Source organism: Dysidea avara, chromosome 4 (genome assembly GCF_963678975.1).
Source record: "Dysidea avara chromosome 4, odDysAvar1.4, whole genome shotgun sequence".
In the NCBI taxonomy this organism is placed as follows: domain Eukaryota; kingdom Metazoa; phylum Porifera; class Demospongiae; order Dictyoceratida; family Dysideidae; genus Dysidea; species Dysidea avara.
The window spans coordinates 1,242,620-1,264,650 of NC_089275.1; the positions used below are offsets into that span (position 1 = coordinate 1,242,620).

Sequence of the window (22,031 nt, forward strand, 5' to 3'; positions counted from 1 at the left end):
TATCTCGATCTCGCACTTGCTACACCAAGTTGGATTTCGTGTTGTAACTCCGTGGCTTTAAGTCTGATTCTTCTACACCATTGAAGAGCCTTTCTAAGATGATAACTCCATCTGTACAGTGATTTTTAAAGCATTACCCCAAGCGGTTTATCTGGTAGGCGTGGCAAGCAGTCGTTTTTTATTAGCTAATCTCGATTGCATAATTGTTACACACTGTTGATTTTTTCGCTGTATCTTCCTGGTTTTTTGCTCGATTTCTTTCAAACCACAAACGGTTTGAGGTTCAATAGTTAACCTATTCACCCACCGATATTCGGCTTCTTCCCATAAGCGGTTTACCCTGTAGGCGTGACAACATATTGGTGTTATTTTTCGTGCATAATCGCTCATAATTCTTTGCCTGTTTATGGTATTCCAGCCAATGTTGGTACCAAGATGCGCCTTTATACCCCCCTTCTGTGTGCCAAATTTCAAGCCAATCGGATAACGCGTTCGCGTTTTATAGCAGTTTTTGTAAGTGTGCGAAAAGAGGAAGGAAAATAAGAAGAAAAAAAACGAAGAAACTAAGCCAATTTTTGAAGTCGCATATCTCAGGAATGCCTGAAGCGATTTCGCTCAAATTTGGAATGTCGAGTACTGAAGGTGGAGGGAATGTACACAGCAAAATTTGTCTTGTTTCATTAAGGCAGCACAGAGCTACGGAGGTGCGAAAATTTGCGTTTTCTTTCTTCCTGTAAATATACTCACGGGGTTGCGCGCCGGCTTCTTGGGCCGCACGACACACTACCGTGTGTCTTGATAATACATATATTTATCGTAGAACTCTCCATTGTTGTTTCTTTGAAACTGAACACTCTACAAGGTGACTTCTTCTTGCTGCTCTCTCTGCGGGGTGAATGTTTGTAGCTGAACAATCTACAAGGTAACTTCTTCTAGCTGATCTATCTACAGGGTGATTTGTTTGTAGCTGAACTATCTACAAGGTAACTTCTTTTAGCTGATCTCTCTACAGGGTGATTTGCTTGTAGCTGAATTCTGTGCAGGTGATTTGTTTGCAGCTGAGTTCTTTACAGAATCGTTTCTTTGTATCTGAACTCTCTACAAGGTAACTTCTTCTAACTAATCTTTCTACAGGGCAATTTGTTTGTGGCTGAATTTTCTACAGGGTGATTTCTTTGCAGCTGAACTCTCTACATGGTGGTTTCTTTGTAACTGAACTCTCTACAAGGTAATTTCTTCTAGCTGATCTCGAGATTTGTTTGTAGCTGAACTCTCTACAGGTGATTTGTTTGCAGCTGAACTCTCTACATGATGGTTTCTTTATAGCTGAACTCTCCACAAGGTAACTTCTTCTAGTTGATCTTTCTACAGGTTGATTTGTTTGTAGCTGAACTCTCTATAAGGAAACTTATTCTGGCTGATCTCTCTACAGGGAGATTTGTTTGTAGCTGAACTTTCTACAGGTGATTTGTTTGCAGCTGAACTCTCTACATGATGGTTTCTTTGTAACTGAACTCTCTACAAGGTAATTTCTTCTAGCTGATCTCTCTACAGGGAGATTTGTTTGTAGCTGAACTCTCTACAGGTGATTTGTTTGCAGCTGAACTCTCTACATGATGGTTTCTTTATAGCTGAACTCTCCACAAGGTAACTTCTTCTAGCTGATCTTTCTACAGGGTGATTTGTTTGTAGCTGAACTCTCTACAAGGAAACTTATTCTGGCTGATCTCTCTACAGGGAGATTTGTTTGTAGCTGAACTCTCTACAGTTAATTTGTTTGCAGCTGAACTCTCTACATGATGGTTTCTTTGTAACTGAACTCTCTACAAGGTAATTTCTTCTAGCTGATCTCTCTACAGGAAGATTTGTTTGTAGCTGAACTCTCTACAGGTGATTTGTTTGCAGCTGAACTCTCTACATGATGGTTTCTTTGTAGCTGAACTCTCTACAAGGTGACTTCTTCTAGCTGATCTTTCTACAGGGTGATTTGTTTGTAGCTGAACTATCTACAAGGAAACTTCTTCTAGCTGATCTCTCTACAGGGTGATTTGTTTGTAGCTGAACTCTCTACAGGTGATTTGTTTGCAGCTGAACTCTCTACATTATGGTTTCTTTGTAACTGAACTCTCTACAAGGTAATTTCTTCTAGCTGATCTGTCTACAGGGAGATTTGTTTGTAGCTGAACTCTCTACAGGTGATTTGTTTGCAGCTTAACTCTCTACATGATGGTTTCTTTGTAGCTGAACTCTCTACAAGGTAACTGATGTCTCTACAAGGTCACTAGTTTGTAGCTGTACTCTCTACGTGGTGGTTTCTTTGTAACTGAACTCTCTACAAGGTGACTTCTTCTAGCTGATCTTTCAAGAGGGTGATTTGTTTGTAGCTGAACTCTCTACAAGGAAACTTCTTCTAGCTGATCTCTCTACAGGAAGATTTGTTTGTAGCTGAACTCTCTACAGGTGATTTGTTTGCAGCTGAACTCTCTACATGATGGTTTCTTTGTAGCTGAACTCTCTACAAGGTGACTTCTTCTAGCTGATCTTTCTACAGGGTGATTTGTTTGTAGCTGAACTATCTACAAGGAAACTTCTTCTAGCTGATCTCTCTACAGGGTGATTTGTTTGTAGCTGAACTCTCTACAGGTGATTTGTTTGCAGCTGAACTCTCTACATTATGGTTTCTTTGTAACTGAACTCTCTACAAGGTAATTTCTTCTAGCTGATCTGTCTACAGGGAGATTTGTTTGTAGCTGAACTCTCTACAGGTGATTTGTTTGCAGCTGAACTCTCTACATGATGGTTTCTTTGTAGCTGAACTCTCTACAAGGTAACTGATGTCTCTACAAGGTCACTAGTTTGTAGCTGTACTCTCTACGTGGTGGTTTCTTTGTAACTGAACTCTCTACAAGGTGACTTCTTCTAGCTGATCTTTCAAGAGGGTGATTTGTTTGTAGCTGAACTCTCTACAAGGAAACTTCTTCTAGCTGATCTCTCTACAGGGAGATTTGTTTGTAGCTGAACTCTCTACAGGTGATTTGTTTGCAGCTGAACTTTCTACATGATGGTTTCTTTGTAGCTGAACTCTCTACAAGGTAACTTCCTCTAGCTGATCTTTCTACAGGGTGATTTGTTTGTAGCTGAACTATCTATAAGGAAACTTCTTCTAGCTGATCTCTCTACAGGGTGATTTGTTTGTAGCTGAACTCTCTACAGGTGATTTGTTTGCAGCTGAACTCTCTACATGATGGTTTCTTTGTAACTGAACTCTCTACAAGGTAATTTCTTCTAGCTGATCTCTCTACAGGGAGATTTGTTTGTAGCTGAACTCTCTACAGGTGATTTGTTTGCAGCTGAACTCTCTACATGATGGTTTCTTTGTAGCTGAACTCTCTACAAGGTAACTGATGTCTCTACAAGGTCACTAGTTTGTAGCTGTACTCTCTACGTGGTGGTTTCTTTGTAACTGAACTCTCTACAAGGTGACTTCTTCTAGCTGATCTTTCAAGAGGGTGATTTGTTTGTAGCTGAACTCTCTACAAGGAAACTTCTTCTAGCTGATCTCTCTACAGGGAGGTTTGTTTGTAGCTGGACTCTCTACAGGTGATTTCTTTGCAGCTGAACTCTCTACATGATGCTTTCTTTGTAGCTGAACTCTCTACAAGGTGACTTCTTCTAGCTGATCTTTCTACAGGGAGATTTGTTTGTAGCTCATGATGGTTTCTTTGTAGCTGAACTCTCTACAAGGTAACTTCTTCTAGCTGATCTTTCTACAGGATGATTTGTTTGTAGCTGAACTCTCTACAGGTGATTTCTTTGCAGCTGAACTCTCTACATGATGCTTTCTTTGTAGCTGAACTCTCTACAAGGTGACTTCTTCTAGCTAATCTTTCTACAGGGAGATTTGTTTGTAGCTCATGATGGTTTCTTTGTAGCTGAACTCTCTACAAGGTAACTTCTTCTAGCTGATCTTTCTACAGGATGATTTGTTTGTAGCTGAACTCTCTACAAGGTAACTTCTTCTAGCTAATCTCTCTACAGGGAGATTTGTTTTCAGCTGAACTCTCGACATGATGGTTTCTTTGTAACTGAACTCTCTACAAGGTGACTCCTTCTAGCTGATCTTTCTACAGGGTGATTTGTTTGTAGCTGAACTCTCTACAGGATAATTTCTTCTAGCTGATCTCTCTACAGGGAGATTTGTTTGTAATCGAACTCTCTACAGGTGATTTTTTTGTAGCTGATTTCTCTACATGATGGTTTCTTTGTAGCTGAACTATCTACAAGGTAACTTCTTCTATTGATCTCTCTACAGGGCGATTTGTTTGTAGTTGAACTCTCTACATGGTAGTTTCTTTGCAGCTGAACTCTACAAGGTGATTTCTTCTAGCTGAACTATCTCTTTCCATAGTTGCATGAACTCCCTACAAGGTAACTTCTTCTAGCTGATCTCTCTACAGGGTGAATTGTTTGTAGCTTATCACTCTACAGGGTGAATTGTTTGTAGCTGATCTCTATACAGGTTACCTGTTTCTAGCTGATCTCTATACAGGTTACCTGTTTCTAGCTGATCTCTTGAATTCTCTTCAGGGTGACTGCTCTATTAGAGTATCTCGATCTCGCACTTGCTTCACCAAGTTGGATTTCGTGTTATAACTCCGTGGCTTTAAGTCTGATTCTTCTACACCATTGAAGAGCCTTTCTAAGATGATAACTCCATCTATACAGCGATTTTCAAAGCATTACCCCAAGCGGTTTATCTGGTAGGCGTGGCAAGTAATAGTTTTTTATTAGCTAATCTCGATTGCGTAATTGTTACACACTGTTGGTTTTTTCGTTGTATCTTCCTGGTTTTTAGCTCGATTTCTTTCAAACCACAAAAGGTTTGAGGTTCAATAGTTAACCTATTCACCCACCGATTTTCAGCTTCTTCCCTTACGCGGTTTACCCTGTAGGCGTGACAACATATTGGTGTTATTTTTCGTGAATAATCGATCATAACTCTTTTCCTGTTTATCGTATCCTAGCCAAAGTTGGTACAGAGATGCGCCGTTATACCCCGCTTCAGTGTACCAAATTTCAAGGCAATCGGATATGGCGTTCGCGTTGTATAGCAGTTTTTGTAAGTGTGCGAAAAGAGGAAGAAAAATAAGAAGAAAAAAAACGAAGAAACTAAGCCAATTTTTGAAGTCGCATATCTCGGGAACGCTTGAAGCGATTTCACTCAAATTTGGAATGTGGAGTGCTGAAGGTGGAGGGAGTGTCCACAGCAAAACTCGTGTTGTGTCATAAAGGCAGCACAGAGCTACGGAGGTGCGAAAATTGCGTTTTCTTCCTTCCTGTCAATATACTCACGGGTGTTGCGCGCCGGCTTCTTGGGCCGCACGACACACTACCGTGTGTCTTGATACTGAAACATTTTTGATTGCTCTATTAGAGTATTTTAGTTTTTCTTTTCTTTAACAGAAGAAGTGGCAATTTTATTAAGCCATAAAACAAATAAATCAAGTGTACAAACCAATATCAGTTACTGCATAAGTGATGGCAGTCTGGTCTCTATCTGGATGAGATCGACCGATGCTGTACATGTTTCTAAAGAGTGACCAAGTATGCCCTCAGATGATCTACATTCCCTTAAACATCTTATTGCTGATCTTGGATAAGCATGCACAGCATTGTACCCATCCCATTACAGCTGTGTAATTTGAGTCTCACTTTTTAGAGAGCAGGGAGGCAAGGCGCTTGTAAAAAATCTGTTGCTTCATTAGCCATACCCCCCGTGGTCGAGAAAATTAAAGGAGTAAAGGAAATCTTTTCAATTTCATGTATGTGAGCTTTACGTGTGCTTCTTAAACAATTCATGTTTTCTGTAAATGGCCCTGGTATTGGTGGTACAATTACTTGGCACATGTGTGTTGAAAACTTTTACATCAATGTAGGTCTTTTCACAATTATCTCCTCAAAATCCATTAGCAAAAATGTCTAGGCGAGCACCATCTTCAGTGTTTGAAGAAGCTAGGACGAATTGCTCACCTGTGACTGGTTGTTCAACTGCAACCTTATGACAGAGATCTCAGCTGCCAAGTCATGAATCTCATTGTGACGAATTGATGGAAAGCCACCTTTGGGACATGTAAAAGAATGTTCAACAGTGAACTTAGTTCCACAGCTGGCACAATATTGAGGGAGCTTGGCTAGATCTAGTGCAAGTGACTGCAGTCTCAGCCCAACAATGCTCATATAGAGATGCTTTGTGTTGTAAAATCCATAATCAAAAGATGATCTTAATCCTTTTGGTTAATAGAGAATAAACTATCTGAAGTCACCAAGCAGGTTATGCGGCATTCCTTATTGGATTTCACCAGAAGAATGTATTGCAGATATTGGCTCCAAAATCCAACACCTGACATACATTCAAACCAGTGTTCAAATGGAACTCGATCCAGTAACACAGTCACTTCAGAATCAACCTGCCCCAGTCAATACAATACTGACTTCCACAGCTTCCAGCATTGCTGATGAATTGGTGGATAGAGATCAGCATAGAAATAATGTAATTATCTATAACTTTCTTGAGAAGTATGTAGATAAGAAGGCTTTCACTGATTTATGTCAAGTTGCATTTACTGAACAGTTACTGTCACTAAAGTAATTCGTTTAGGCAAGCAAAGTGAGACCAAGGATCGACATAGACCCCTGTTGGTTATGCTTCAATGCGAATCTGATAAATTATATTTTCGTGCTAATTCACCTAAGTTACGCAGACACGACCTATATAGAAATGTGCACCTTTCCCCTGATCGAACAAAATTTGAGTGCCTAAAATACAAAAAAACTTGTTGAAGAACTCAAAGAGAGGAGTTCTAAAGGGGAGTCACATTTGATAATTTGGAGCAATACATCATTACCAGACCCTTTCAACCACAATCACAACTCCCAGTGATCAACCAGTGACTCCTGCCAACAACCAAGTTAAACAACAGTCTCCTCAACCTCAGAATTGACTATATTCAGGAGCTGTTCCTGTACATAATTTAACTACTGCTATCCTGTTACATGATTCCTTGAAATTCTTATACACAAATGCTGACCAGTTTGTTAATAAACATGATGATCTTTTGATGCTTATAGCAAATAATAATGAACCTGATGTAATATTGATTAATGAAACCATTCCCAGAGCACAATCTGTACCTACGTATTGGCAGAGCTTACCTTAATCTCGATAACTTTAACTTCTAAACTACCTTTGATCCTGACCTCTGTGACCTGGGTTCCTCAGGTTTGCGTGGTGCGACTGTCTATATATCTAAACATTTAAGTATATCTGAAGTCTTTGTAAAGTTACTGAACACTTATGGTTAAGATTAAAGCATAATAATGATTCCCTTTAATTGGATGTATCTATCGTAGTCCATCATCTGACATAACTTTAAGTACTAACTCTAGATCTGTATGTCAATTGTTGTAAACAGCGACTACCACTGATTCTCACATTATAGTATGTGGTGATTTTAATTTTAGTAATATAGATTGGTCTGACTATCCTATTGTTCTCAATGGCTGTTCATGATCACAAAACTTTTTAGATACTGTCATGTACTTATACCTATTTCAACATGTAACGTAATATACTAGATTCCGTGAAGGCTGCTCTCCCCATACGCTTGGTTTGATTTTTAATAATGAAGATAATATGGTTAGTGATCTACAGTATCTTCCTGGTTTGGGAAACAGTGACCATCTATGCTTACAATTTACTTCATCTTGCCAGCAAAATCTGATTCCCGTAGCTACTGTTACAATCTTTGACATGCTGACTACAGTAATTGTAATTGTAATTTTTTTTGACAGGGGATCCACTCAGTAACTGAATACTGATTTCAGTGGAGCCCTGTAAAGAGAACAGACCCATGAAAATAAAAACTTCTTTTTCCATAATTGTTTGAAATTCTAGGAACGAAAAGATGATTGAGATTGCGACCAATATGACCTGTAACATCTTTAGAATATTCAAAAATACCTGGCAGATATGATGGGGAATATTTATGTATCAACTTAAAAACTTGAATAGCTGTGTAATACTGTTGTCGCTCGATTAAAGTAAAGGACAATCTATTAGATGGTGGCAACCTCTTAACAAACTTAGAATGTACTCTTTCAATCATTGCAGTCAGCTTGGTAGTAGTAGGACACCAAACATCATCACAGTAATCAAGTAATGGCAACACAAAAGCAGTATACAGAAGACAAAGTACCGCTGGTGGCAGTGACCCATAACGAATAATAGAGGCAACATAAGACCTGACTCTGGAGACCACATTGGAGATGTGTTAAAGTCCAGGACAACGTATTGTCAATTAAAACTCCTAGATATTGAACAGAATTTGCCTGAGCCAGTAAGGTACCTCAAATTGACACATTAAGTGATTTATTAGCAATTCGTTGTCGACTTCCTGGCTAGCATTGAGCTAGATTTAACAACATTTAAACTCAGCTGTGAACTAAATAGCCAACAAGCCACAGCATTTAAATCAGACTGTAACAAACTCTCTACAACACACAAATCTGAATGACTACAGTTCAACTTAGCATCATCAGCATATTATAAATCCAAAAGAGAGTCTTTGATGACAGTTGGCAAATCATTAATATACAAAGCAAAAAGCAAGGGACCTACGTAAAATAGATCCTTGAGGCACACCAATTGATATTTTTTCCCAGTCAGATAGCTCTCCATTATGCACTTGTCAATTTCATGCCCCACCCCCGGTCGTCCCCACACCCCAGGCGGGGATTTGACATTGCTTCTTGTCCCACCCCTGGGGCAATTGACAGTTGTCCAATCAGTTCACTGACCGATTTTCGGTAGTTGCATTTCTGAACAATAAAATCGCACTTGCTATAATTTTACTAGCTACAGGGCAGGTCTATTATGCACCTATCAATGTCACGCCCCACCTACCCCAGGTCGGGCAGCAGGTGGGGATTTGTCACCCAAGCTCGTCCCCAGGATAGGGGCATTTGCAACACGAATATCCGTACTTTTCCATACTGTTGTGATTCCCGGGATAATTAGTAGGGAATTCCTAACTCAAAGTTGTCCCCAGGGGTGGGGAATTTGCATTCTCGCATTTGCAAATCACCAACAATCCCCACCTCTGCCCGACCTGGGGTAGGTGGGGCTTGACATTGATAGGTGCATTACTAGTCGCATGCATGAAATATGCACTTAGTCATCCTTGAGGTGTTGTCAAATCCCCTACTACGGGGGTGGGGACATAGTGGGGATTTGACAGCCGATTTTGCCCCAGTAGTAGGGAATTTGACACCACGATTTGTCAAATCCCCTGTATTCCCCCACTCTCCCCGGGGGTGGGGCATGCAATTGACAAGTGCATTAAGGTGGCGATAAAGCAATGACGCGCACAAGAAGCCATAGCAAATAACAAAGAAGAGAGCTTATGAGTTGCGAATCTGTGAAGTGGAACACAGTTCTTTTACCCCTCTAGTGTTCTCTGCTTCCGGGGGAATGGGCCATGAAGCCAGTGTTTTTTACAAGCGATTGGCGAGTTTATTGTCTGACAAATGGAATGACCCTTATGCCACAGTACTAGGATGGATTAGATGTAGATTGTCATTTTGTTTACTGCGTTCAGCAATCCAATGCATTAGAGGAGCACGATCTTCACAAGGTCGTTACATCAAAAGTGCTCCTGTGGCCTTGGTGCAATCAGAGACTCAGTTTTTGATTTAATTGTTTAACTGTTATTTGTATGTTCTAATCTTATTTTCTTTATATCTTCTTCTTAAAAAAAAAATAGCAAATACATATGACGTGACATATCATCTACTACGCAATCTGTGGTAAATCAGGCGGGATAATTCGGCGCTACACCATAATAAACTTACCAAGCGTAAAAACAGCCTAGAATAACAGGTGATTTGTTAGCAAAAACAACAAGCAGCTGCTGTTACACAGTTCGGGTGGAATGTAACTCACCTTTACAACAAGTTGACAACCTTGACAACGTGAAAACAAGCGCCACTAATAATTATTATTTGTTTCGACTCACCTTACAGCCTGTTACAAACATTATATCTTTTCTCTGTAGACACGGGTTGAACAGCCACGAAGCCTCGTATGAATGGTAAGCAATAGTGTCTGAATATGCTCAGGCTGTCAGACCTTCAGTGCTGGCATAGATACTAGCTAGCTACGTAGTATATATCATCTATGGTGCTGGTCACTGTAAAGTGCTAATAATAAATACTTTAGGTTTAAAGAAGAAAATCCATCCCTCCTGGAGGAAGACTGAGTGTGGCCCCGACTAGACATTGGGTGACCTGCAGTTCGAATCCTGGGGTTGGAGGGATTTTTTCTCCTTACTTGGCCCCTTTTCTGTTACACCTTATCAGTCAGTCAGTCAGTAAGTCAAGTCATTAGGTCTAAGTCCCTGAAATTAGGTTAGGTAATCCTAAGGCTGCAGCACATGTTGCTGTCAGACCTTCAGTGCTGGTCACTGTAAAGTGCTCAATAAAAAAATAATAAATGAACAAAAACATTTCATTTACAAATTTTATGGGTTGGTCGGGTCCGAGAAACAAGAAATTTAGTTGAAGTGGCCTAAATGCCATATATTTCGACTTGTAAATCGCTTCCACTTATTGATATGTAGAATGATTCTTGTAATAGTATGCTTCCGTCATGTGAAGTATTGGAGCTAAAACTTGAGGTTATTGAGAGATAACACGTCTTCTTTGGTCCACTAAGTACCACCAATTTCTTGGTTTGAGAGCAGTTCTACGCTTTATACTCTACGAATGATAGATTCCTGTATGCATAGTTTATTTGTATGCAAAATTAAGTGCTAGCTTTCAATATGTCTTAAATTGAGACCGTGCTGAGAACCAGCAGATTGTTGTCAAGAATGCAGGTTATTGCTTTAGTGCCACGCCTGCTGCCGATCTGAAAGATAGTTACTCAACAAGTCATAAGATGTTCCTCGAAATCCATAATAGCTCAATTTAGAACATAGAATTCTATGGTTAACAGTATCAAATGTTTTGGCTAGATCTAAGAATACTGCACCAGTGTATTTTCCTTCATCAATAGCTTTAAACCATTTATCAGTAACATATCAATATAGTGCAGTACATAAGCCCTTAAAATTGACATAGTCGTTCACTTTTTCATAAAAGTACCAATTTTTTTACAGAGTATATGGAGTGTGCACTAAGTGTTTTAAGAAGGGGAGGCATGTAAAAAGTCCTCAGGAACATGCACCCCTCTTTGCACGCTTACAAGAAAACTATTTTTTACTATTAAAAATCAATCATGTTTCTATCAAGTTAACTGCTGGGCCTAGTATCATAGTAGTACAAAGCATACAGCTGGAACATAATAGCCTATTAGTAATCTATAAAAAAACAAATAGTTTTCTCACCTAGGCAGTAAACAAAATCACTAAAATTTCCATTTGCAGGAATTCTGTTAAAGTTTTTTACATTCAGTGCTGACGATTGTGTAGTACTATGTACAAGGATCATCCTGATGTGTATCGTTTCTTTATTAAAGGGCATAACAAAAGTTATTTTTAATGCTGAAGTTTTAATAGGTCACAGGTGGATATCTCAACAGAAAACCATGAACTACAGCAGTTCATGAAGTACAGAGCTTGAACAAAATGTCCCTTGTCCTTATACTGGGCACCATATGAAAGGTAATTAAAGTTCTAGTTTAATGAAGGCAGTTGCAAGTTGTTTCAATATCTTGTTATCAAGTTACAGCACTTTCAATTCAGTGTAATATAGCATAAGCAAGAAAAGCACAAGGATGTGTCATAAGGTACTTCTTAGTGCTCAAAATCTCACTTCATTGGAACCCAGTTCCTTTATGCTTATTTTGAGCATTATCACAGCACTAAGAAATACCTTAATACACATCCTTGTGATTTTCTTGCTTATGCTATATTACACTGAATTGAAAGTGCTGTAACTTGAGAACAAGATGTTGAAACAACTTGCAACTGCCTTCATTAAACTAGACATTTAATTACCTTTCATATAGTGCCCAGTATAAGGACAAGGGACATTTTGTTCAAGCTCTGTACTTGATAATTGAACTGCTGTAGTTTATGGTTTTCTGTTGAGATATCCACCTGTGACCTATTAAAACTTTAGCATTAAATAACTTTTGTTATGCCCCTTTAATAAAGAAACGATACACATCAGGATGATCCTTGTACATAGTACTACACAATCGTCAGCACTGAAGGTACAAAACTTTAACAGAATCCCTGAAAATGGAAATTTTAGTGATTTTGTTTACTGCCTAGGTGAGAAAACTATTTGTTTTTTCTTATAGATTACTAATAGACTATTATGTTCCAGCTGTATGCTTTGTACTACTATGATACTAGGCCCAGCAGTTAACTAGATAGAAACATGATTGATTTTTAATAGTAACAAATAGTTTTCTTGTCAGGGTGCAAATGTTCCTGAGGACTTTTTACATGCCTCCCCTTCTTAAAATACTTAGTGCATGTTCCATATACTCTGTAAAAAAATTGGTACTTTTATTAAAAAGTGAATGAATATTTGGCTTAGGTGCTGGACTAATACATCTTGTTACTATGAACAATTTACTTTCCAGGGTAGATTGGACCAACATTATGAGTAGGGACCCGTTGATTTTGCCGGCAAAAGTTTTGGCATAATGGGTCGGTAAAAGCAATGAGCAAAATGCTGGCATAATAGGTGCAATTTTTGTGAAGTGGACATAAAAATTGCGCAAAAGATCGAGCATATCCAACAATTAAGCGACTTAAAAAAAATTTTTTTTATTCACAAGATACATGCGTGTCCACTGGAAGCAGGTTTTCAAGGCTCTGTCATGGAGCGTCAGATAACTTTTAAACCTTTCCCCAGTTCTAGCAGGAATGGCCAGCATGACATCTACTTTCACGTAAAATGTAACGGCTTAATACGGCCTTTTTCATGATACAAAGTAGGGGGCTTAACATTACACATAAAACCATTGGCAATGAAAATATTGGCTCACCCCAAAACAATCCAGGTGCGAACTTTCTAACGAATCCCGGTTATACAAGGCTAGATTGCTCTTTGCTTGAATACTTCAGCTAGTTATACCGTTCATGACAAACGTTTTACATGATACAAATAATTTTATAAAAATCACTATCGCAATCCAATAGTCACATACCCCGGCTGAGCACTGATAATTAGTGACGCACACGCTATATTGCGTGGGCGAGTTGCAATGGAGAAGTATTCCATTTGTGAATGTTTAATTCATCAACTTTTAAATGGTCAATAGGCTTTGTACATGATGCTAATAACACGTTAAACTAATTTGATCACGTGATCCAACTTTGTATTTTGTAAATGTAATCAAATAAATATTTTAAAAAAATGGTCATTATAAAACTTTCAAGTCGGCACCACTTGTAGTCAAATGTTATCAAGTTTTCCGCGAGTTTCTGTGACCTGTAAGGCTGAAAGAAGTGATCCTAGGCAAAGTAGATATGCTGATTCTGATTTTGGCATCGGTTTTTTGATGAAAAGATGTTTTGTGGTGGTCAACGACGAAAATTTGTCTTGTGAAAGGGTACAGCACCAACTAGGAGACTTCAGAATTCTGCATTACAACCATCCTCGCATTCAAGACATCCATCCACATCAATCCAAGTATAGTTTGAAACTTAACAGTTTGTTGTGTTGCGCGGAATTGCTTTATAGCATGCAAGGTGATGCATAACATTTGAAAAAGCAATGTTTGGCAATTGATACCAACCTTGTAAGGCTTCACAACTATCTGTTGTGATGTTCTGATATGCACACTACTGTTCATTTTGTTGCAGCTGCATGACTGTAATTCTAGTCAGAGACAGTTTATTCTTTCTCTTTGTTGTACAGTGATGTCATCATATTATATAGTAATTACTATCTTCTGTACTTTTAGAGTGGCCAATATAGTGAAGTAGTATCAAAAAATTGCAGTCTTACAATAACGTCGAAGAGTACTGGTCATATATGTCAGAATCCGATTGTCATATTTTGCACTAGTTAATCATCTGTAAATATGTGTGTGGTACACCTGTATGTAATTTGATTTACAGAACTCATGCTATTCTTAGCAAATTACTGACTCAAACATTGAATATTACAAGTGGTCATTCTACAAAGAGTGGTCACTCTTGAGAGGTCTTACCTAGCTCATACATTTTACTACATTAAGTGGCTTATGTGGTGAAAATTTCATGTCATTAGGAGATTCATATGGTGCCATGCTAATGTACAGAAAAGTCCTAAAAATGTCGTACACAAAAATCACTGCTCTGTTGACTTCTTTTGTGTGTGTGTCTTTTGGCAGGAGTCACCGATTGAGGTGTGGTTTGCACTAAAATGATTCTAATAGATAGCACAATATTTGCCATACCAAAGAATTTAAGGAATGTAAAAAAAATTTTAATTTGGTTGGAAATCTCTCTAACAGAACAGTCAGACGCGCTAAAATATCGACAGTGCATAGCTAATTGTTACAGGAACAACAAGTGACAATCGAGATACTCTAATAAAACAGTCACACATGTTAAGCAATATTAGCTAGCTTCTTGCTTTACATGTTAGAAGTAATTGCTGATTGTGATACTCTAATAGAACAGTCACTTTAAGGTGAAACTGTAGCTTTGCAATTAGAAATATTCAATTAACAAAGATCAGTGCTGAGCAAATTCATAATTCTTGAGAAAAATATGGAGCATAATAGGTGAAAAATAAAAGAATTGCTGGAAAGAAAAATAGGTGGAAAAAAAAGCAAAATATAGACTGGTCCCTAATTATGAGTACTCTCAGTGTGGATGAATCATGGGAAAATTTCTCTTGTACACTCACTGACATTATGGAGTCTTATATCCCATTGTACAAGCCACGTAACCATCATACTAACCGTCGTCACAAAAATAAGAAAAATAAGAAAAATAAGCTGTGGAGTCGTTGCACTTCAACTCGCCTTCTGATTACCATGCATTTTGTGATGCAAGAAATAACCTGAGTAGTTATACTAGGCAGCTGAGACATAACTATGAATTGGGCATCTGCAATGACATGAAGTCTAACCCCAAAAGGTTTTGGCATTATGTCAAATCTAGACTCTACACTAACTTTACTATTAATGACCTGGTTACCGATAGAAATGTGTGTGTGTTTCAGATGAAATGGATAAAACTGAGCTACTAAACAATTACTTTTGCAGTGTTTTCACTATAGTATGTTCACGTTGAGCTGAATCCTGAAATACAGCTAAAAATTAAAAGTGGATTTTTTCTCAACAGAGTTAACATTTCAGCCAACCAGATGATTATTGGTAACAACAAAGGTGTCAACAACAGACACATACGTTTTGGCTCCATTACAAGTTCGGGAAAGGACTGTAATGGACACTGTACTTATATGGCTTCCCCATAGGAAATGTATTGTGAAAATTTTGATTGGCCATAAATATTATGTCAAACATTTGAATAAAGATTTTGAAATATTTTTAGTGGGTCAAGCAGTACTACAAATGAGCCAAATTTTAAGATCGTGTGTAATTGCATCCATGAGTTACTAAATGTTTTTGAGGATTCAGCTCAACGTGAACATACTATAGTGAGGATTCGCATTCTCTATCTTCGTTCAGCATACCTACTACCATCTCCTCCATCAATACCATAAATATTACTTTGGAAGCTATTTATCATAAGCTATCTAACATCAATGTTTCAAAATCACCTATAATCCTGATGGATGGCCACTGACTGTTCTAGGTTCATTATTGTCATGGCTAACTAACTAGCTTCTTGACTACGTGTCAGTATAAATAGTACTTACTCCAACTGGAAACCAGTTACTAGTGGAGTATATACATCAAGGGTCCATTCTGGGGCCCTTGCTTTTTGTCATTTATGTCAATGATATGTCCTCCTTTGTCTCCAGTAGTCTCTTTAAGTTTGCTGACGACGCTAAACTTTACCGTATTATTTCTAATCCAACTGACAACCAACTTTTACAAAATGATATCAATTCACTTTACCAATGGTCTACAAACTGGTTACTGAATTTTGGTATATCCAAATGTAAAGCAATGCATGTTGGCAGGTGCCATTTTGATGATTACTCTTACTTTATGAATAATTGATGTAAACTTGATTTTCATGGTTTAATTGATGTCAACCCCTCAATTTTTTTCTTACCTGCATTAACTGATATCACCCGGGGTCACAACCATAAAATTTTCAAGCCTCACGCCGGCTGTAGTTCAAGATCGCATTTCTTCAGCAACCGAGTCATCAGTGACTGGAACAATTTACCATAAATGCTTGAACAATTAATAGTTTTAGCTAACTCTGATCTCTTTTAGATGGACATTAGAAACATTTGATTTATATTTGTAATTAATTTTTTATTTATAGTAGCTAATTGGTTCTTTTTCACTGTAATTTTTTTTGTATGTGATCAGATTTCACAGGCTGTACCTTTAACCTGTAATTAATACTATTAATTAATTATGTGTAATGTACAGAACTCGACAAGCGAGTGTAAATGTAAATGTACATAAAAGGTGTAGTGTGTGTAAATATTAGCTATTAACTGTTAATTAGATCTTTAAAGTTTTGTATTATTGTACAATTAATTATAGTATCTGGTAATTTTCCACAATTTAATTGCATCGGGGTAAAAGGAATATCTAAACGAATTAACTGGTTGCTTAAATCTATTTAAATGTCCTCGGGTGTGTAAATTATTCCTGATATAAAAGTGAGTTCCCTGTTTCAATTTCAGCAAGATTATTAGATCATTATCAGTCTCAGGTTTCCCCTTCTAACTTAAAGTGTTGTCCAGTGCATCCTATTAATATAACATGTGATTGTTCCCGTTCTCGCTTTCCGTTTCCGCTCCGTTCCCGTTTCCTAGAATTCTCCGCCCACCATGTGGTGGGTCACTTAGCTAACTAGCAAGATGGCGGATGAGGATGAATTGAAACAGCTCAGAGACTTGGGTAGCAAGCTAAGCCTAAAGCAGTCAAGAGAGACAGAGGAGGCACTGAAGAAGCACTTGGATCATGCTGTCGAGCTGACACGCCATGGTAAGAAATATTGATGTTCACTCACAACGGGCGGCCATCATAGCAAATGGGAGCAGTATGCAAATAGCTGTAGTAAGTAGACTATTCGCACATATTATCTAGCTATTGCTAGGTCTATAAATAGCTAATTGGTTATTGATCTACTGGTAATTTGTTAGCGTTATATTTAGCCATCTTAGTGAGTGTTAAAAGTTTTCAGTCTTGCGCGTAGCTAGCTAGCTATAGCTATAGCCGGCGTGGCAATTGCTAAAATTCGGAAGCGCATCTATGAAGTCTTCGTACTAAGGTTTTCTTTTATCATCGTAATTGCCGTAACGAACAGGCATGAGCCACTTTCATCATTCCTCGAGGGCCGGGGTAGATTTGCGCGGATATATCATCGCGATAAACGTGCTACGCACGCATTCACTGGACTCGCGGTGCCAACCCTACTATGACTGGAACGCTGATGTACACCAACTACTGGTAGCTACCTACCTCCTAATTCTGTGAACGGACAGTACAGCACAGAGTATCATATGCAAGTGCCACGGATTGTGCGGGTTTCGTGACATGAAGTTTGCGGACGTTTCAAAAACTACTATGGCAAAAATTTCAGTTGGTAGCTAACTCGCATGTCCAATGCATTCTAAAAGTAATTGTCAGAGATTATTGTTATTATTATTACACCCGGGGCACAAACAACCAAATAGCTAGTACTGATCCATCAGCACATGGTACCCCTGTGTCTAGGCCCCTGTATGCTTGTAATGTATATTTTGTCTTAATCATTAAGACGTTTATTCTCTCTTCTCACTATACTGGCGCATAAACGTAATAAAGTGATACGTAGCTATATAATAATACAATTAATCAGCATGAATTCAGCTAGGACTACTATATTAGTGATTGTTCTCTTGATTACCCTGTACCTTGGAAGACGTTAAATAACCCTAACTATCATCCATACCTCTCAACTTTTACATACCTGGCATGATTCTCATCTGAAGTGTAATCCCGTGCCCAAGGTATTGAATCTCATGCCACCTACAAGCATTGAAGCTCACATTTCCAGCAAATTATACTCATTAAATTTTAGGATTTATGTGCCTGTACACAGTTTGTGTCACACAATCATTCCAGGGCCGTAGGCAGACCTTTAGGTTGGTAGGTTCTTTTGAAGAAAAAGTGGACCTTTTAGTGTGACGCTGAGGGTGTGCGAAGCACACAAAACTAGTGGGGTCTGGGGGCATGCTCCCCCAGGAAATTAAAAAAAAATTCATGCTGAAAGACTGAATTTGAGCCACTAAAATAGCACTAATTCTGCACCATAATTATGCATATGGTGTGATATGGTGTGCGAAGTACACCCAGCATGCGAAGCATGCTAAAACTAGGGGGGTCTGGGGACATGCCCCCCCAGGAAATTTTTTAAGGAATACATGCTAAAAGACTGAATTTGGTGACATTTCAGCCACTAAAATAGCACCGCACGATTTTTACTGATGTGTCAATTCTGTACCATATGCATTGCAACAAGGGACTATGTAGTTATACACATAATATTATCATGATAAAGAATTTGTACACTATAAAAGTGTTAATTGTTATCGCTATTAAACTGTAAGTGGTTTAAAAAAATGTTACAAGTGCCAAATCATAATAATAATTATGTGAATTTCAGGGCAGTGAATCCAGCTCGAGTCTACGTGGATGTTGTGTGGCAAAAGTATCTACTACACTGTTAAGATCTATTGGAGTGTCATAGTGTATATGCATTAATGCCAAATGGGAGAGCCGATCTTTTCCCATTGATGCCCTTAGAAAATTATTTAAACGCCTCAATCCACTTGCACTCCTCTCACATTCGCAGGATGTTACTGGAATGGTACAAGCAATCTGTAAAAGTACAAATATGTTGGGAAACATATCCTTGTCACACTCCTTTAGTGCTTCTCCAGCTGATGATGGTCTTTCTCTGGTTTTCTTACCAGTATAGCGATTTTTCCAACGCTTAAGTTCCATTTGGAATAGTTCTGGGGATGGAAGATCTGCACTGTATTTGGAAACAGTTGTTTCAAGGTTAATATTCTTTCTGCAAAGAATAGATGGCACAAGCCCTAACAGCATAATAGCAGTAACAGATGAATCACAGAACTGCTGGTCCAAGAAAGAAATTATGTGGTCCAGCAGTGGTATTGCTACATTCCTTTGAAAGTATTCACAAGGATTATCTGCTGCAGCATTGCTACGATGCTTCTGCCTAGAGGCAATGCGTGGCATTTGAATGGTGCAATCTACTTTTTCTGCAACTCTTTTGCTGTGTTCAAATATCTTAGCAAACCCAGAGTCAACATTCTTCCGCTCAAGGCTGTAAGTTTTGGTAATCTCTGTAATTTCTTCATGAGCTTCAATAATATCAAGTGTACGTTTCTGTAGCTTTACTGTGATACCAGCTAAGTGTGAGAGATATTGGTAAGTTGTAAGAAAGACTACAATAAATTCAAAGCTGATGATTCCTGCTAGCAGTTGTTGTGCATTACTACGGCTTGTTGTACCCCAATCTGAATAGGTGGTGCCATACTTTTCCATGTGCCGTTTGTAGCCGATCAGCTCCAAAGCCTCAGTAATGAACACATATGCCTGATAGAAGTGTTGATAAGCACTCTGCCGTTCTGCCCATCTGGTCCTGCAAACATCCAACAAGGGTTTTCTTCTTGTCTCATCAACCACATTTTGCCTTATAATGAGTTCTAAAACACCCATTCGCTTTGGACTGTACAGAAAAAACTTACTGCAGCTTTGCATCCGATCAAGAACATTGCGTACTTGTGGTAATTTACAACTTTTGCTGATAACTAAATTAAGACAATGGCCATTACAATGTACATACGTAGCTAATGGGGCTGCCTGCTTAATACGTGCTTGGACACCTACCGAATCTGAAGCCATGTTGCTAGCACCATCATACCCCTGACCACGCATGTTTGATGCTGGAATTTGGTTCTTACTTAAGAAGCCTAATATGACAGCAGAAATTGCCTCACCTGTTATTCTTACTAAGGGCAGAAATGCCAAAAATTCTTCCCTGATTGTATTCTGCTTATGATCAAAAAATCTGACACATAAAGCTAGGTACTCCACATTGTGGGATGTTACCTCATCTGCCAGAATAACATAAAATGGAGATGCATTGACATCATCTGCTATGCCTTGGAATATTTGCTCACCTATAACCTCAATCAAATCATTCTGACTTTGAGGAGAGATGTATGTTGCATTTCTCATTGCAGGAGTTTCCAGATGTTTCCTTAATATATCATCATTTGTAGCTAGCAATTTTAGTAGAGCAAGAAAATTTCCTGGATTACCTGGTGTTTCAGGTTTCTCTGCATCTCCTCGCAAGGCTATGCACTGTTTGCCACAAAACAGCACAGCGCTAGCCAAAGATTTCAGAATGCTACGGTTGCGTTCGATATTTGCAGCTTTGCGAGCATCTACCTGAGATGTGATGGAGACATCCGGATGCTCAACATTATATTTGAAGCTATCAGCCAGTTCCATGCACTTTTGATGATACAAAGAATTTTCATGCTCCTTAGTCTTTTCACTTTTTTTGTTCCACGCATGGAATGGCTTGTTAACAAAGCTTCCTTTGGACAAATCAGTGCAGAAAATGGCACATATGATGCAGAATACTCCATCAACCTGCTCACTGTACACCATCCAAGGATGCAGTGAAAGCCATGCAGGTTTGAAACTGCGATTGCAACCACCAACATGCTGTGTTGGAAATGCATGGTCCTTGTGTGGAATTTTATGGTTTGTAAGCAATTCATACTTTTCAGCCACCGTCAGCGAGTGCACTGCAGCAGAAAAATCAGCAGGTGACGTAGCCTTAGAATAGATTATGCCAATGTCCATTTGGACAAGGCTTGGTGTTTTGCTAGGTTGTGGCACATCAGTTGCTTTCACCATTTGAGACTCAGAAGCTGATGATGATGCAGGGGTAAGTAGTGATGGTGGAGTATGGCTACTGGTAGGGTCCGCAATGCGAAAAATCGACATCCTCCAATCAACTACCTAACTATTGTCATGTGCTAGGCTAAGTGTAACTTGAATAACACCAGCGTGGCAGCCAAGTTTGTTACTTTCTTCTGGTAGAAAACGATACAAATGTCTTAAAATCATGTGATTTTTCGCTACAGCGGTTCGTAGGGTTCTTCGTATGCCACGATATTCACTCTCAACATTGTTCAAGTAGTCTATCATCAACTCAAAGTATTGGTGGTTTGATTTTATTGGTCATTTTCTGGTGGCAGCACGATCTGTGCAGCTTTTTGACGACAGACAAAATGTTTCTTCCTCTGGAGCGCAGGACAAGCAGAGCAGCAACTGCGCCGTGGGTCAGCAATGACCAGTACTAGGTAAAGTACCTGCATGCGGAGTATGGTTATAATTGAAGCTTGATAGCCATCTGGCTGAGCCATCTATATGCTGAAATTCGGCCAAAATGACGCGATTTTTGCGAACAAATACCAGAATGGTTGATACATCAGTGAGACAGTCTCCAACAGCAAGGATACGAAGCTTATAAACACCTAACAATACGGCTATCTCGCCCAGTAAACGCATAGAGCAGTCCAATGCATGAAATAGGCACTCACGTGATTGATATTCAAATCTCCGAGAATACAACTATAATCTATTCCAATGACCTTAAAATCACTAGGAATCAAGTGACAATCAGTTTGTGTACGTTAGGTTCAGCATCTCGACTAGCCCAGCAGTTTAAGACTTTTCCTACGATACCATCATAGTACAAAGCACACCTGCACTGGCCCAGACCACGTCTGAGTGAACAATTAACACAAATATTTACAAAAGGAGCACATTGCATGGTTCC

The 22,031-nt window shown here is 38.8% G+C and overlaps 2 protein-coding genes across 2 annotated transcripts in view; one reads left to right on the forward strand and one right to left on the reverse strand.

The window, feature by feature from the left end:
* Window positions 1–16,977: 16,977 nt before the first annotated feature.
* Window positions 16,978–22,031, forward strand: part of LOC136253306 (uncharacterized) — a 54,169-nt gene continuing 49,115 nt past the window's right edge. Inside the window, exon 1 of the mRNA XM_066045948.1 lies at window positions 16,978–17,146. Within this exon, the coding sequence (XP_065902020.1) occupies window positions 17,020–17,146 (127 nt within the window). The 5' untranslated portion in view covers window positions 16,978–17,019. The remainder of the gene's footprint in view (window positions 17,147–22,031) is intronic.
* LOC136253429 (52 kDa repressor of the inhibitor of the protein kinase-like) lies at window positions 18,641–21,153 on the reverse strand. The gene has a single exon (XM_066046098.1). The coding sequence runs from the start codon at window positions 21,101–21,103 to the stop codon at window positions 18,806–18,808; it is 2,298 nt and encodes a 765-aa protein (XP_065902170.1). The 5' UTR covers window positions 21,104–21,153; the 3' UTR covers window positions 18,641–18,805.